The 17,897-nt window shown below is 34.3% G+C and overlaps 1 protein-coding gene across 4 annotated transcripts in view; it reads right to left on the reverse strand.

Annotated features, from left to right (window-relative positions):
- Positions 1–1,113: 1,113 nt before the first annotated feature.
- CHD1 (chromodomain helicase DNA binding protein 1) overlaps positions 1,114–17,897 on the reverse strand; it is a 51,212-nt gene continuing 34,428 nt past the window's right edge. Inside the window, exons 19-37 of one of the 4 annotated variants that reach the window (XM_051643633.1) lie at positions 17,596–17,745; positions 16,873–17,021; positions 16,464–16,560; positions 16,279–16,374; positions 15,385–15,561; positions 15,033–15,193; positions 13,743–13,784; positions 13,252–13,382; positions 12,699–12,837; positions 11,855–12,005; positions 10,929–11,051; positions 10,398–10,535; positions 7,898–8,161; positions 7,350–7,490; positions 5,628–5,806; positions 3,730–3,826; positions 3,468–3,522; positions 2,348–2,558; positions 1,114–2,141 (exon numbers count right to left, since the gene is read on the reverse strand). In XM_051643633.1, the coding sequence (XP_051499593.1) occupies positions 1,778–2,141; positions 2,348–2,558; positions 3,468–3,522; positions 3,730–3,826; positions 5,628–5,806; positions 7,350–7,490; positions 7,898–8,161; positions 10,398–10,535; positions 10,929–11,051; positions 11,855–12,005; positions 12,699–12,837; positions 13,252–13,382; positions 13,743–13,784; positions 15,033–15,193; positions 15,385–15,561; positions 16,279–16,374; positions 16,464–16,560; positions 16,873–17,021; positions 17,596–17,745 (2,865 nt within the window). In that variant the 3' untranslated portion in view covers positions 1,114–1,777. Of the gene's footprint in view, positions 2,142–2,347; positions 2,559–3,467; positions 3,526–3,729; positions 3,827–5,627; positions 5,807–7,349; positions 7,491–7,897; positions 8,162–10,397; positions 10,536–10,928; positions 11,052–11,854; positions 12,006–12,698; positions 12,838–13,251; positions 13,383–13,742; positions 13,785–15,032; positions 15,194–15,384; positions 15,562–16,278; positions 16,375–16,463; positions 16,561–16,872; positions 17,022–17,595; positions 17,746–17,897 lie in introns of all 4 variants that reach the window. The other 3 variants (XM_051643632.1, XM_051643634.1, XM_051643635.1) reach the window with 3 other exon arrangements.

Here is a 17,897-nt window from a genome sequence, read left to right on the forward strand (position 1 = left end):
AGTGAACTAGGTTTAGCAGGACGGCTCTCTCTATGCTTTATTGCTGTATCTATGTGCTACACAAGCATCAAGAATTAGTCACTGGTTGGAGATGCTCCAAATTCTAGCTTTTCACCATTGGAAGACGCACGTGCACAACCTTTTAAGACACCACTCCCCTGACTAACATCTGCTTCAACAATTAAGCTCAAAAGGAGAACCACTCAAAACTCTCCAGATTCTGGGAAGATGAAGAGTTCAGAAATTAAGCAGAATTAATTGAGTTCCAGCCGACATTAAATAAGCCTAAGACTCAAGTGGAGCAACTATGCCTACAGTGAAATCCTAACAGATACTCTGGACAGATTTTGGTTCTGAATTAATGCTTTCATATAAACTTGTTTAACTGGAAAAAATACTCAACATTGCAAGAACAGAGAAAAACTGAAGGAAGAGATACAGCTCCAACCACATGATGCCAGACTAGATATCTTCCCTAATTATCATAGTGCGTATTAAATTTAAATATCTAAGAGTTTAATGTTTTTATGGGTAAACTTAAGTAAAAGTAATACTGTCAGAAAAAACAGAGCAGAAAATTACACATAACCTTTTAGTTTAATTTGCCAGATAGAAGTTATGTACAATCAGTGTGCATTTTAACAATTCTGTCAATAAAGCAATTAAAATCTTCTAAAATATTAACTGGCTGCATAGAACATTTGACATTATTGCCCATGTGGAAGGGGAAACACAAATGGATTTACAATAAATTTTGGCTGTTCAGATATTTAGCACTCCTTTGTTAAAACCAATGCACCTGGAAAACTTCCCAGAGCACAGTTTCTCTCTGTATTTCTTTCTATTTCATTACAAACACTCACAACACTGAGAGTTTAATGGGGAAAAAAAATCCAACTAAAACAACCCCCCCAAACCAAAACATGTATCTAAAGTATCCAATAAAAAAGGAGCCCTACATGGAATAAAATGTTTCCTTACCCCATTTTTACATTCTGAACAGTGATTCCATCAAGATATTTTATTAAAACATGTAAGTACACAAATGTGGTTTTATACTTTTGACAAGAAGGCCTGAGCTGTTGAGGAAAGGAACAGTCAGAAAAACCCTGCAAGGGGAAAAAACCTCATTTAATTAATTCACAATAATTTACAGCCATGCCTATGTGAGTTTTTAATTTTTTTTTTATTTTTTAAAAAGGCATTATAACTGATCACAAACATGAGAAATTCTGGATATTTTACAGATCTAGGTACAGAATTTAAATATTTGAGCTTGTGATGAAAAGCGGCAAGGAGGTTGCAGTGTGCAATGTAAACAAGTAGCTTTGGAGAGTGAAAAAAAGTCCTTGAGAGTTCTTTACTAAGAAACAAAAGAAAATAAACTCCTTGTTCCTTCCTGAAATATAAGCACAGGTCAGTGTTCAAAAGTTAATTTACAAACATAATTTAAAATGTGTTCAGCCTAAAACCACTATGACATGAAGAGTTTTATAGTAAGATCCAGTCTGGAAGGGGCAGTGTTGAGGTCCCTGTAAAAGTAAACATCTTCCATTTCTTAAAAAAGAGTGCCACGACATTTGCAGCACAGTGCAGCATAAACTTTAAATACAAAAATATTTTTCTTCTGTTGGAATAGACCTTGCATCCTGGAAAGAAGTAACAATACTGCTACTGACAGAATATCCAGTCAGTATCTTTCAAGTCATGTAAGGCAATTGCTGTGTTAAGTTTACTGTATATGGCTAAAAGGAAGTCCAGAAAATGTTAGTCTTTGTTATGTTTTCCGGCTACTCCATGTATGTTCAGGTGTACTTTTGTGATCCGATGAGAGTTCAAATGGAGATCTGTGTCCTAGGGGAGATCTGGAACCATATGGCGACCTCTGATCTAATGGTGACCTTGGGCCACTACCAGAAGCTCTGTGGTCCATTTGCCAGTCTGAGTGGTACCTATAATCTCTAGAAGATTTATGATGACTGTACTCTGAAGTGGAACGGTGATCTGAATGTATCCTGTGGTCTGAATGGGAACGGTGATCTGTGTGAGCCCGGATGTCTTTTAAACTTCCTTCCAGGTTCGACCTGTGGTCTCTGCTCCTGTAGTCATCTAACTTTCTATGTTTACTATCACTGTAGTATCTAAAAAATAGAAATAATTTGTATTAGTGTTTCTGAACACACCTTAAGAGCCACAATTATGTCAGATCAACAGAACTCCATTATAGTGATACCATCTTTGCAATTTTGCATTATTCAAAAAAAGATGTTTTGGTTCTTCCTACAAGCATACTACAAAACCAGGAAAGTAATTCGGAACAGATTTTAAAATTGCTGAAGAAACTCACCTGCTGTCTTGTTTGTAGTGATCCCAGTCTCTGTGATCTTTTCCATTGCTAAAGGCTGAATACGGCCTTTTCCTAGAGTCATTTTTCTTGTAAGCATCTCCCTGATGCCTGTCTTTATGATGATCATGATATTGTGAAAAATGTCTATCAGAAGAGTAACTGTCCCTGCTACTGTCATCATGGTTTGTATTCTCCTTCAGTCTTTCCACATCTATTTAACAGAGCAGAGGTTAAAAGGAAGTCTCAAAATCTTCATTTAATTCAAACAATACTTAAATATGTCAGATGTAAAGCAGCATTATTTGGCAGAAACAAGATCTAAATAGTTGAAAGACAAATGCACTAATGTGAGTGAACTGAAAGAAACCAAAGTAGTAAGAGGGAAGCAAGCCAGAACGTAGATGTGTAGGACTCAGAAACTGAACTTTTCAACCTCTCCATTCAGTATGTGAAGCTAAGTATGGTCCAAATGAGCAATGAGGAGAGATGCCTTTGGAAGAGCAATCTTAGACGGAATGGTAGCAACAACCTCTCTAAGAAGGGATGGCCTTAGTATGAGTAAGTTTTAAGAGTTTTAAACCTTGTTAATCAAAGGCTTTCAGTGGTATTAATAAAATACAATATGTTGATTTTAAGTCCATGAAAATGTTACATGACACAAGATAAAAGCACATATTACAATAAAGCAGATGTGGGAGCATAGAAAAATCAGTGTTACTGTCAACAGTAACAGCCTATGTAACTAATTACAAACTACAATTCAATGAAACTACAACTTCACGGAATAGACTGCTTTCTTACACAGCAATGACATTACAACAAACAGGCACAGAATTCACAAGAAATTTACAGATTTTGAGTAGACCTTCCTCCATCCCCAAAATTAAACACATAAAATGTTTCCAAAGTTTTTCTAAAGCATGGTCAAATAACTTGCTACTGAAATCTGTGACTACCAGCTTCAGCCTTCACTCAGCTGGATTTCATCAGCCAACTAGTAAAGTTTTGCTAATAACCCCTATGATACTTAGCATTGAGGGAGACAGATCTAGGAGATGGGAAACGAAATAAACACAAAAACTAAGATAAAAAAGACAAGAATATATTAAAGTTTTCTTACCTGGGTTTCTAATTACATGCATATTCACATTGCTGCTAATATTCTGGTCATTGTGCTGCTAAAAGAGACAAGTACAAAACCACATTGCTAATCCTGAAGTTCATCTGAATTAATTAGAAAGATACCCTAAGAAAAGGGAATACTTTATCAAAAATACAAGTGCTACTTGAAGTGTATTTCTGCATTCATTATAATAATTTAAACCTAATTATAATACTTGAAATATATATTTGTGTATTTAGAAAGGGTCTGAAAACATTACCTGACACTCTTGGCGTTTTTTGATTGCATGTTTATACAGTTTGTGCAGCTTTCTGGCATCAAATTCTGTAAACTTAGAGACAAAAATCCACAAATTCCTGAGGAAGAAGAAAAGAGAAGTTTAATTCTTCCACAAATTTGTTTTTATTTTATTATGCAAGAGAACGTGGACTTAATGGAAATTATTTTGAACACTACTTGAGTAAACCAGAAATAGTATAAAATTTACAGAATACTGCTGAGCTGCACATCAAACATTATCTAGCTGTATTTTGAACATTTGAAAGTTTAATTCCTTTAACAATTTGTCACTTCTTAATATTTATTATAAGTACTTCAGAGTGCAAAATGCATGGAAAGTACTGCTAATAACAACTGTGTTACTAGAATCATCTGTGAAACTGCTTAAAAATGTGGCTATCAGTTTTTGTATTCTGTAAGGTTTTTTTTTTAATTGTAAGTAATCACTCAGTAAATAAAAATTTAGGAAAGTAAAGAACTTGGAATCTCTTCCAGTGTAACATACTTGACCTACAAACCTTACTGCATGAAAGTATCAGTGAGAGAATTTTTCCATAGAATTCTAAAGTCTGGTCAAAGCTTTGGAAAATAAATGAGAACTGTGAGAGAGGGTGAAAGTGGCATGAAAATAAATTGGTGAGTAATTTGTGCTCAAAGGAATAAAAGAAGAACAAATGAAGTTTTGCTGTCAAGATGCCAAAATCCTGTAGAAAACATTTGTGCCTGTGCACAGGTAATAGATCTAAAGTAAAATTTAGTCAAATTTACAGGTTGTGTCCTTAGAAGAGACTATAGAATACTAGTGTTCAGAAATACTTGAAGCGTGCAGGCTCAGGAAACAACAATCTGTTCCTCCACTGTGATTATTTAAATATTGTGATTTTGGTCTAGAGGTCTGTAGTAGCAGACAACCAGTCTATGGTGTGCCTAATGTCACTTGTCTAACTTTGTATTAGCTAGGTTGCTTAACTACACTTCCTATTAAAGATTGCTGAAATGTGTAATTCAACAGTCTACATATAATATTGTGGCATAATTATGATTAATAGCTCTATTAGGAGTTTCCACTTGGAGAATTTAACTTTTACAAAAATGTATAAAAATAAGATCCAGTTTTTATATCTCAGATTATCATAATATTTTCAAGTAAATCAAGTAAAGCCAGCAGAAGCATTTTACACTAACAGAAGTTTCCAGAAACATCAAATCAAACACTTAACAAATTTTTATATATGGAAGTGCAGGATGTATTTTCAACCACAGAAGATTAAAGTGCACATTCTGATAAAGGTAACTGAAATTGCATTTAGAATTTAATAATGAAGTGTAAGCTGTTTAGAAACCAACAACTTCTCTTTATATTTTTAAATTGTTACCTCAAAGATACAAACATCTTTTTCAGTTTAGAAATACATTTGAGTATGTCATGATAAATACTTACTATAAGTAATAGTTAATATGTAATTTAACTTGAGAGCATACTTAAAAAAGAATAAAGAATTCTGCAACTCAAAATCATACAAAATTCAACACAAAGAGAGAACTGGAATTTCTGCCGGACTTAGAAAAACCTAAAACAAACCATCTCAAAGCTGAAAAGGAAGACAGATTTTCCACTAAACAGTGTAAGTAACAAGTTATCTAGTGTTTGCTTTCAATAGTAAGAATGACGCCATGTACTGGAAAAATGCATTGCAGTGCTGTATGAAGAAGTGAATCCACTGAAAGTCAGAACCACCTATAATAATATTTTTATAGATTCATATTTTAAATAGCAGAAAGGGAGAATAAAAAAAGATAAAAAGAGTAAAAATCTATTCTGCTTAACAGAAGCAATTATAGATTTTCCTTTTTTGAGAAAAATGAAGAATAACTTACTTTCTCCACTGTTTAATTAGTTCAGGATTTGTGTACTCCTTTAGGCATTCGGTTATGTGATCCCCAATTTTGATTAGACACTGTCTGGTATGTTCCAGCTGCTCTCTTTCAGAAAGGCCCTTCTCTGGTCGATCCAGCTGTTTCAATGCTGCTTTGACAGGCCTCATTCTTTCTTTGCACTGTAAAATATAAAAAAGGAATATATTAATTCAAAGAAAAAAAAAATCTAAAACATGACCCACCCTTTAGCGTGATATGTATATATATATGGACAATGACAGTATTATTGCATGCCAAATGAAACACAAGATAGACTTACAGGTTTCTTTTGAAAAAAAGTTGCTGTTTAAACCCAATTGGAAATGTACTCCTCTACAAATGTACTACATTGTATAAAATACAGATACCAAGGATTTAAGAAAGCACTACCTTCACATAAGGGATTTTCTAAGGAAAAGAACTCTTATAATCAGGTTTTACAATCTCAGTTCAAACTTCAAGCACAGGTGTATAGCACAAGACTTACACCCTGAATGCTACACAAACTCAGTATCAAAATTAAATATGAGTGTTCAGTACATCTGAAATAAACTTTCTGCAACAGTTAAACCTGGCATTCGGCAGAGGAATGCCACTTGTCACTAGTCTCCCCCTGGACACTGAGACATTGGCCGCTACTCTCTGAGTGTGACTATCCAGCCAATTCTTTATCCACCAGGTGGTCCATCCATCAAATTGAATCCATATATTTCCAATTTAGAGACCAGGATGTCATGGAGGACAGTCTCAAATGCTTTGCACAAGTCCAGGAAGATGACATCAGTTGTTTTCTCCTTGGTCACCAACACTGTGATTCCATTGTAAAAGGCCACCAAACCAGTCAGGCACGATTTGCCCTTGATTAAGCCATACTGAACGCCACCAACCACCTCCACATTTTCCATGTGCTTTAGCAGACCCTTCAGGGGTATCTGCTCCATGATCTCACTGGGCACAGGGGTAAGACTGACTGGCCTGTAGTTCCCTAGGTGTTCCTTTTTTTCCGTTTTAGAATATGGGGGTTATGTTTCCCCTTTTCCAGTTAGTGGAAACTTCACCAGACTGCCATGACTTTTCAAACAGGATGGTAAGTGGCTTTGCAACTTCATCTGCCAGTTCATGTCATCAGGTTCCATGAACTTGTGCTCTTTCAGGTTCTTTAGATGGTCTCGAACCTGCCCATCTCCTACAGTGGACAGGACTTAAGTTTTCATAGTCCCTGCCTTTGGCTTCTGCAACTTGGGTGGCGTGGTCAGAACTCTTGCTGGTGAAGACTGAAGCAAAAAAGTCATTAAGTATCTCAGCCTTCCCCATATTCTGCAGGACTGGGGCTCCCATCTCCTTCTGGAGATGGCCCACATTGTCCTTAGTCTTCCTTTTATCACTGACGTACCTGTAGAACCTTCTTGTTAACCTTGATGTCCCTGGCCAGATTTAGTTATATCTGGGCTTTAGCTTTTGTAACCTACTATCCTGCATAAATGCAGTAATCAATGAAATAAAACAATGGGAACTAAGACAAAAATTACTTTAGTATAGTGTCAATAGCATTAACTAATCTGGGACTTCACCAGCAAAAAGATAAACCATGTTACCATGCCAAATAACAAAACCAAGAACATCTAAAATTATCCTAGTTTAGACTGTCAAGCATAAACACTAACTTATCAAAATAGGACTTACCACACTAAAAGTTTTCTGATCCAATTCTTCAGATTCTTCCGATATAGGAACTGGTTCACTAGTTGCAGTAATATGAACTGGAGTATCCAGCAATGGAATTTTTTTAGCTTTTTCTTTATTTTCAGATTTTATTTCATTTGCCTAAGATATAAAAATATTTAAGTAAACTTTACTTCGGCTCTGGAATTATCCTACAGTAGATGTCAGTCCCTGTAACTACTGTATTCTCTTAAATAATAAGAACTATGCTGACATTCAATGACAGTACATTTTACTTTCTCTGTGGGATGGAAAAGGAAAATGGAAAAGGAATAAAATTATTTTCTCACACACTCTCTGTCCAGCAAAGATAATGATCATTGAAGATGTAACTTCCTATTTCACATGCCTGTCCTCATGGTTTCAGGTAGTAAAACAAAACTTCGAATTATGTCAAAGACCAATCAAATGACAGCTGTTCACATCCAAAACACCTTTCAATCTTAACATCATTCACAGAAACCTAGTGACCTTTTCTGGTGCTATATAAGACAAGTAAACCTAGTTACCTTCTCTTCCTTTACTTCTTTTTCTTTCTGTGTGGATTCTTTTACTTTGTTTTCTCTCTTTTCTTTAATATCTTTTTCTTTTAATTCTTTCTTATCCTCTTTTTCTTTTTTCTCCCTTTTCAAATCCCTCTTATTTTCCTTTTCTTTTGTCTCTCTTTTTTCTTCAGCTTCCTTCTTTATACCAGTATCTGGCTCAGGCTTTTCTTCATTTTCTTTTTCTGTTTTAATTTTTTTATGTGGATGTTTCACTGAAACAATCTCATCCTGCAATACGCAAGCATATATGTCACATCAAACAGCGTTCCTATCTATACATAACCATCAGTTTAAAACATCCTTTTTATCTGTGCATTCTTTTAAAATTTGGATATAGATTTAACACCTATTGTATAGAACTGAAGGCAGCTGTAAAGAAAGATGAGAACTACTCACTCACTTCTTTGATGTGACAAAGCCAGTACTAATTTGGAAGTGGTGGCGGCAGTGAGAAATTATGTCAATTTAATTTGGAATTAACTTGTAATTCTGGCCCTCTAAAAGGCAGTTAGGCTCTGATGAGCTAAAAACTGTAAGGAAGTAAGGCTCGCAGAACTGAACTGGTTAGGATACTCAAGTGAAATGGATGTCAGAAGACTTCTCTTCTAGTCAGCTTTGTCCCAGTAAGTTTTTATTAATCCCATATTAAACATTCACAGTAAAAGGTAACAGAATCCCAACTTTCTCTTTTTCAGAGGTGCTCTTTTTACTAGGCTTAAAAAAAAGATCTTAGTTAGTTTGTCTGATAGAGGTCCATTGAATTATTTGAAGGTGAACAAAGTAACTCTCTACCAGTCTTTATAATATTCACTTACCAGGTTTGATATGGAAACGCAAATCCTTTCAGGCACAGAAAAATAAGTAACAGAAGTGTTTTGTACAGGTGCAAGAATCATTATAATCTTTTAATTGATTTGAAGTACTGGACAGGCATATATAAAATCCATTGCAGAAAACCAGAATAAAGAGTGCCTAACATGTAAATCCAAACAAGTTATTTGGAAGAGGTATCAAGTAACTAGCCCAACTTCAGCACTAAGTTACCACAGAAACTTCACAGCAAAAATCCCCTGACTTCAAGAGTTTCCTGAACGTTCCAACAGTTAAACAGGTAAGTTTATTGCACACAGTATGGTGGCTAAGTAGCTAAAGCCAAACATTTTCTATGTTAAAGCCCAGTTTTGTATACAGTCCAGTTTCAGAAATGCAACTGTTGGTCTCTAACCAGAAGTATTAAAGTGATGCTTATCTGTTATTAGACATACAAAAGGAGACAGCATCTAAACACTTTCCCAAAACAGAACCAGTCAATCAATTGACTAGCAGTGTCTTCTGTTTTGAGTGGAAATGAATATTCATTTTTTAAGAAGACTGAACGCTTAATTTGCTTACTTTCAGGATTCGGCTACCCACGCTAATTTACTGGGAACCGCGATGACACATTCTAGGCAAACTATTGTATCTATAAACATAAACCAGTCTACATTCAAAGTTTTAATTTTTTTTCTGGTTTACATTTTATTCTTCATACTACAATTTAAATACCAACAGAAACACTTTAGTTAAAAATGACTGATTTCTATAGATCTGCCATGGTTCTTCTAAGGCTGATTCAGTTTTAGCTATGTATTTGCATACTTATTTTTTCCTCTAAAGCTACTTGACAATTACAGTGGTTTGTCATAGTGTAAGATGGTTATATAAGACACTTCAATTTAGTTTATTGTAAGCCAAGTAGTGAGCATTTAAATGACATACATAGATTTCCATTGGTTTCAGCTGCATAAAAAGTCGTAAAATCAGGTGTCATATGACCCTTAACTTCCAACTAGTTTTTTTTTATCTCTAGTGGTTACTACTGTGTGTGGAAGAAGTAAGAAGACCCAATAAAAGCAAACACTTAAAGGAACACATCAGAAGTAAAAGAACACAACAAGGTTAAACAGTTAAGCAGTCTTTTAAAATAAAAATAGCCACGCCATATATACGAGCTCTCACACGCAAGCCTTGAAATACCATTTATTCATGCTGCTCATTTAAATTGAGCTTCATGGTTTTTTCCTGGGCCTGAACAAAAACCCTACCCAAGAACTCAATGTCAGCAGCAATAACACATTAGCCAGAAACATTATTTTTATAATTGTGTATTACATTAGGTTTGCATTTCTACCAGTTACACTGCTGAAGTCTTTAAAGAATGCTGAAACTGAGCAATGCCTCTTATAACGAACCACAACTTTTTTTTAATAATCTAATTTGGAAAACTACTTACAATTCCTCAGCTACTGACTTATCATTAAATTAAAATAAATACAATATTCAGTGTTCTTGTACTGATGCAGTCACAGCCACAGAAAAAGGATGACATTTAGGTGCTTCAATTTTATTAAATAAAGCAGAAGAATAGAGATCAATACTAAAGGAAGAACTGAATAGGCATCTTTAGCACACAAAAGGTATTTACCTTGTTATCCTCCTCATCATCTTCATCTGATTTTTCTGAGGGTTGTGGTGACGAATCACTTTTTATTTCTTCCTTTGCTTTTGCAGCTTTTGTCACCTTATTCTTCTTAGTTCTTGTTTTCCTCCTCTTTGAATTGCCCTGAATACAAATTGGTCTCCTTAATATGGCAATTAACAAGTATCTTTGCACCACAGTTGCAAAAAATAGAGATTCATTTCTTTTTAACATCAAATAGAATATTTTTATTTTATTTATTGCTAATGACTATATGACAATCACTTTTCTCAGGGATGGAGACAGAGCATAAAGTAACAGTAAAGAACATGTACAAATAAATAAGAGAATAATACAATATGAAACTTGCAATTAATTTACTGAGCTCATGTAATATGCTTAGTAAAACAGAGTAATACCACACAAAGAAAAAGAGCAAAACTAAAAAAAAAAACAAAGCACTCAAAGCTATCAGCTGATATGCCCATGTCACATGCCATTGTTTTATCTTACTAATGAATACCAAATTTTACTTACTGCTCCAGCAAGCCTTTGTGCTTCCTTCCTTGCAAGATCTTTATTCAGTAATTTAATGAGGTAGTCTGCACGGGTCTGTAACTGCTTCGCCTGGGGTTTCTTATCTGGATCATCAGGCAAAATCTGAGGAGAACAACGGTAGCATCAGAGCTATAAGTACGTATTAGCAAGTTTGGAAGATGCTAGCTTGGAGCACAAACACAAAAAGCTACGTAAAAAAAGATGGGAAAAAATCCACTTTGACTATACCTAGAAAATATGCTATCGTCTTTGAAGCAATGAAAAAGTTCTTAAAATATTTCTCATCAATCACACAGCCAAGGCAGAGTCTTTAAAACTGCCTCTCAATTTAAAACAAACTCAAGACACCAGCCTCAGATTTCTGCCTCTACTCCAATAGTTTATCTAAGAAATTCTGAGCTGCTGTACCAAAAGAACTCTGGGCTCTTCTCATTCGTCTTCTAAATACCAAACTCATTACAGGATATTTCAGATGCCAAAAATACATATGAGTGGCTTCAAAATAACAGGCAAATTAATGGAAGGCAGGAGTTAGGAATCATTATTAGAAGAATTTGGACATAACCCTGGCTTCTTAAATCCCAAAACTATAGTTGCTAGCAAAGTCTCAAAGTTAACTTAATCCCAGTTTTTCACAATTCCAGAATAGCTATTCTTACACTGTGAGAGAAATACAGCTTCAGGTGAAGAACCTCGGGACTAAGTAGGGGTGGGGAAACCAAATCAAATCCCTAGAAAAACCTCCCTTCCATAAGTTCACTTAATGGCACTACTAGAGTATCTAAAACAGAGAAGAAAAAGATTGAAGAAAAATTCAAATTCCAAAGGTCCAGCTACCTGGAAATACGGCAACATAATCGACCTAAAGAAAAAGAGGCCCTGACGAAATGTTGTAGATGACATACCTTCTGTGTCAAACTAAGATCAGGATCCATTTTTATCATTTCCCAGCTGCCATAACCATATTCATAGATGCCTATTAACAGATTGGAATCATCTTCTTTACCCCAATCTATATCAAAATGAGCAGCCTTGGTGTGGCATGGGATGACATATCTAGCAGAAATAAATTAAAAAGAGAAATAATGGACTTTTACTTCTGAATATTACAAAAAGGAAAGGGAACATATTGAAAGCGATGTAATTATATTTGTTTTCTCTGCAAAGATGTTGGTATATTTAGGAAATTAATTCAAATATTTATAATTATGTTTTCTTAACATTTGTATAAAATATTTATTGAAATCAGCCCCGAAACATGTTTTAAAGCTGATCAAGACATAAGCTGTGTCATAAAGCTGGTTAACTATGAATAAAAGCATTAATAATTATTCAAGGGTAACTGCCAAGTAAGTGGATAGTAATACACAAGGTGGCAAGAGAAAAAGGTTCAGAGGGTAGAAAATACTGCTGCATTTTGACAGACACTGCTTTCCCCTCAAGAGAAGCTAACCCATACAGCAGCTCATCAGCAAGCCTAAATGCTAGTCCTGGTCACTATTAGTAACTGAACACAGACCCCAGTGAATATAATTGGGAAGCCAATGCTGGTACTGGCTTCTATGGCAAGGGAAGAAAGAAAAACAGGTGCAAGCAGGATACTGCTGGGAATAGCAGGGAATAGCAAAACAACACTGACACAGTGTGCTTTCAGTCAAAGTTACATGAAAAAGCTAATAAAACCTGAAAAATTTCCTACGTGACTATTTCCCTTAAAAAAAAAAAAAAAACAAAAACAAAATCCAATACCTTTTCCTTTCTTCTGGATCAGCAGGAATGGATTTGTGCAATGGTGCCAACTCTTCTTCATGAGAGATGACTAGCTTTGCATTCACCTGCACTCCTGAAATTCGGAATGTTGGGCCTTTAACTTTCCCAAGTCTACCTCCTTAAAATAAATGAGAAAACTATTAAAACACTTACCTTTATTAATATAATACAGAAAAATGTAAAGAGAACCAGACTGATGCTATAGTAGCAAATTTTCAAATAATCCAAATGACTTTTTCTTAACCAAATGCTTGAATTAAGCCCCAGAATCAAAAGGTCTTCCATATAATATTACTTTTAAATTTCACAATAAAGCAAAACATACTGCATTCTCCAATGACAAGTTACACACAGAAGGGAAAAAAGAAGTTGTCTTACTATAAGCCTCTTTAAAAATTACCCAGCATGCCAACTTTTTTGTTTATATTTTCCCTCAACAAAACTGCTTCCTGTTACAATCAAAGAGCAAGAATAATTCAGACTTTCAAACATTTTTCATTGCCTCCCCCCAAGCCCCCTGGACACACTGTACCTGTTCTTTCTTGTCCAGATGAATTGTCCTTTAAAGCTTTAATGCATCCATTATGTACAAGCTCTCCCAAACGTCTAAGATCTGTCTCTGATTTATCAACTAGCTCAGCATCCCTAGCTACAGCATCTAACCTGAAATAAAAAACATTTTTATAGCTCCAAAACTTTAGTAATTGCGAATGACTGCTTCAGACTTTGAAACCAGAGAAACAATCATGTAAAGCGATCAGTTAAACTGCACTTGCTATGCTGTGTGCACTTTTGATACAAGAAAAAGTGATTCAGGTATCAGAGGACAAAAACTGTAAATGACCCTAACCCTACAGTTTTGAGTTAAATTACTGTACATCTCTTTAAAAGAAAAAGGAATAATTATACACAATACATTCACATGAACTTATTTTCTCATCAGCCTAAGGTTTCTTGGTTATTGTTCTAATTTTTTATGAAAACAAGGTTCCAAGTTGCTACACAAATAATAATCAAGTTTACCTTTCAAGAGGGCCACCAAACTTCTTGTAACTCTTGATAAATCTAGTAACAGAAAATAGTTTTAAATAAATATTACCTAAATTGTTTTTTAAATTGTAGTGATACAATTATTAATCAGAGTGTAACGCTATGTGTTCAATGGAAAAAAACATTAGGGAGAGTATGGCAGCTTAGTATAAGCAGATACCTAAAACAATGTCACAGTTTTACTGATTTAAGAACTAATGTAAATAAAACAATAGAAGGTACACTTTATTTCAGAAATTGATTTTATTAATTTCACAAGACAGGAGATTCAGCATCTGGATGTGCCTAATAAAAATTTAATGTGGCTTTACAATAAATAGAAATTTCAGACATTATGCTTTATATAGTAAAAGAAGCAACCTGCAACAGATTTTAGAAGATTTTAGAAACTATGACAGGAAAGATACTCTCTGTAGGAATGTGTAAGCAATGGAAACAAAATTGATATCCTGGGGATAGAAAGGAAATTAAATAAAAATAAACCAAATTATTTAAATAAAAGTTTCCTTAACAATCAAGGACTCAAAGTGCTAGCACAAGCACAAGAACAGCCTTGAAAAAAGTACTAATTCACTGTGTCGTTAGATTCAATAGAAATGCAAAAAAAATTTATTTCTTTAATGAAAAATATTTTAAAAACTTAACCACGTTTTAGAGAAACATGCTTACTTAAATTCCAGAAGCAAAGGTAAAAAACCCAATTCCTCTTCCTTCTACCAAAAAAATATTTTGGCACCAAATATTTAAGGGACCTGCTGTGCAAGATTCAAAGAGAATCTTAATTTTTTTAGCTTAAGTGTGATATAACATAATTCAATTACAGTGTCAAAAAGTTTAAAAAGAAAATCCACTCAAATTTTTGTAGTTGTCACCAAGAAGATTTACATATTCTTTCAGCACTGTGGTATTTACATAAAACAATGGAAAACAGTGTATTTTGCTTGTATATTAACAGAAAAGCTCATCACTGTAACAACTAGTTTCTGAAATCACTGTCTTCATGAGTGGCAGGAATTAAAATATTTAAAACAATTACGAATGTTTTTCAAGCCTAATTTTAACGCTCATTTTTATGGCTTTAAATTATTGCCATGACAGTTGACTGTGTCAGCACCACAAAAAACAAGTAAAACATTAAATGGCTTGCATTTAAAAAAAGTCAAATAAATTTAGGAAAAAATACATCGCCTTCTGTACTTTCAAGCTTTATAATAAAAATAAAAACTTGTCTTTTTCTTTTATGAATGTCGTCTCATGTCTTACCTCCTGATCTCTGCATCACTAAATCCTTTAATATTTTCCCGAGGAATTGTTCGTGGTCTTCCCCGTTTTTTTGGCCGTTTTCTTTCTGAGATGGAGTCACTATCAGATCCAGAGTATCTTCTGCTCCTGCTGCGTCTCCCTTCACTTCCATTAAAGCTCATCTGGAATTTCAGAAGAAGTAGTATAAAGCTATGTGATTACAAAATTTAAGTAAATCTTTACCTAACCTGTCAAAACTATGTGTTCAGACAAGGAAAAAGAAAACAATCATAAATGCAAAACCAACAACTCAAAACAAACAAAACCAACAGCAACATGAAAGTACTACAAGTCAGTCAGAATCAAGTGACACCTGTTTTGCACAGTTTCTCATCCTTGGGAGCATATATATTTCTTCAAGTTCTTTTTGTCTTTCCTCCTCTTCTATTCTTCGCCGCTGGACTTCTGGAATGATCTCTTCCCAATTTCTTGAATTTCTTTCTGGTTCCAACTCAATATCATCTTCATCCATATTGGAAAAGTTGGCCACCTGGTATATCAGAATATATGTATTTTTATCCAATCAATATATAGCTTCACTTGAAAAAGACGGAGCAGCTAGTGTGTTTATATATTGTATGTGTTTTTTATCTACACTATTGTTTTATAATATATATAAAATCTATGTATGTACTAAATGCCTCATGAAATATATTACCTGCAATGGCAGTGTTTTATTTGTTTATGAAACAGACTCCACACGTGCTAATATGAGAAAATATCAGAATCTTACTCTTCCTTTAAAAGAGCTATCTACTGATCTAAGCAAATACGTTGTGCTCTCTATTTCTTTTACATCCAAATTACCGTATGTTTAACTTACAATGCTTAAAATCCCTGGCATTCAAGTCTACTTCAGGGCTAAAAGCTATTTCTAGAAACAGAAACGTAGTATTTTGCATTCAATGATACCACAGCTGCTTAAAAACAAAGGCAGTAAATAAAACACAAGATGACCTAGAATTCTAATAGTCAACACAAATATCTCTTATTTTACTAGCAAAATACATAATGTATTTTAAAATATTTATACTTATGATAGATATCTTGCACATGTGAAAAGACATTTTATTAGGAAGAAATACAGGGTTGACTTAAAGAGGCACCTATTTCATAAGAATGAAGAAATGTGTAGGTACAGAAAAGAAAAACAGTAATTTGTAAATTAAAGTATAATTGTGGCAGGAGGGAGGAAACAGAGCAATACCTTGAACTGTGATAGCAACTCATCTCCTACAGTTAATGGACCCGGCTCATTTTCCCGAGTTTCAGCCCTTTTCAAGATTTCATCTATATCCATTTCCTAAAAAAATAAGAAGTTTTTCTTTACAAAGAAATAATTAATACATATTTTTGGTTGGTCTATCTATGTACTCCAGAAGCACTACTTACCTGGGGCTCCTGTTCTTCCCCTTCAGGCTCTTTAAAAAGTTCCTCAGCACCAAACTTCAAAATTGCTGATAACTCCTCCTTATTAAAAGGTGTCGAGCTGAAATAAAAGATGTTTCAGGAAATACATTTTATCTTAGTAACTTGAAAAAGTTCTCTATAATAATAAGTATTCTAAGCTTTCTTTTTACTGTTAAACAAAATATCTAAAAAAATAATAATAAATAAAAATAATATCTAAAATTTAAAAATATTTTTTAATATGCAAATAAAAAGATGCAAAGACAATATACTTTTCATCTTTACTTATTTAACCTTATTTTGCCTTTCATTAACCAAGTAAAATAACTTAAACTTTTACTTACTTGTCAAGTATTCTTAAAAGTAAATTGATAAATAAATAGAAATATACCTTGAAGGAGTAGAGCCTGTATGCAGTATGGTTTTCCCTGTAGTGTCCATTCTCTGAATTACTAAATGATCTAATACCATCTTTTTCTTGGCTCTTTCAAGAATATCTTCTTCCACGGACCCTTTTGTGACTAGCCGATAAATATTAACCTATGTATATTTTTAAAAGTAAGAAACAAGAAGGAGAAATTTCAGTCTTTGCTATATGTCTTCTGAACTGATTAACTAGTTTCAAATATGAAATACTAGCTCAATCATGTTACCACAGTCTTTACATAAATATTTTAAACAACCCCAGAAGTTGTTAGAACTCTTGGACCTGTCTTTTTTGAACTTCAGTGATTTGGTACAAGCATTGCCATAGGCAAAACTGCCATATTTGCCATGTAAGAAAGAAACCTGAAGAGTGCCAAGAAATCTTTAAGGAAGGGGGATATGCCTGACACAGTAATTATTTTCTAGAATGCCATTATGCCAATGAATGTGGGACAGACAAGCCCACAACTCTTCCCTCTCTCCCATCCAATACACCACAGCTGCCATACTATCTCTCCATATAAAGATACTTTAAAAAACTCTGAAAGTTAAATGGGCATTACTAACATTTTTGGACAAATGCAGCAAGCATTCTTAAAAACACATCAGGACTGAATGGCTCAGAGAGAGAGTGGACAGTTAATGTATGGAACTCTCCTTCAGGTTTGGACTTTAAAGGTCAATATACCTGTTTCTTCTGCCCAATCCTATGCGCTCTAGCTTGTGCTTGCAGATCATTCTGTGGATTCCAGTCAGAATCAAATATAACTACAGTGTCCGCCGATGCCAAGTTGATACCTAACCCTCCAGCTCTGGTAGACAGTAAAAAGCAGAAGTCCTGAAATCATAAAATATTAAATAGTTTTGTATACAGCAATTGTAATATTCTCAAAGGAACCAATATAACATTTGTTTATGCAGTCTGTGGCCCAGACTACAAAATCATTAACTACCAATTCCATAACTGTTCTACAGTTAAAGTGTATTTAA

The sequence above is a fragment of the Apus apus genome, chromosome Z, assembly GCF_020740795.1.
Source record: "Apus apus isolate bApuApu2 chromosome Z, bApuApu2.pri.cur, whole genome shotgun sequence".
Lineage (NCBI taxonomy): Eukaryota > Metazoa > Chordata > Aves > Apodiformes > Apodidae > Apus > Apus apus.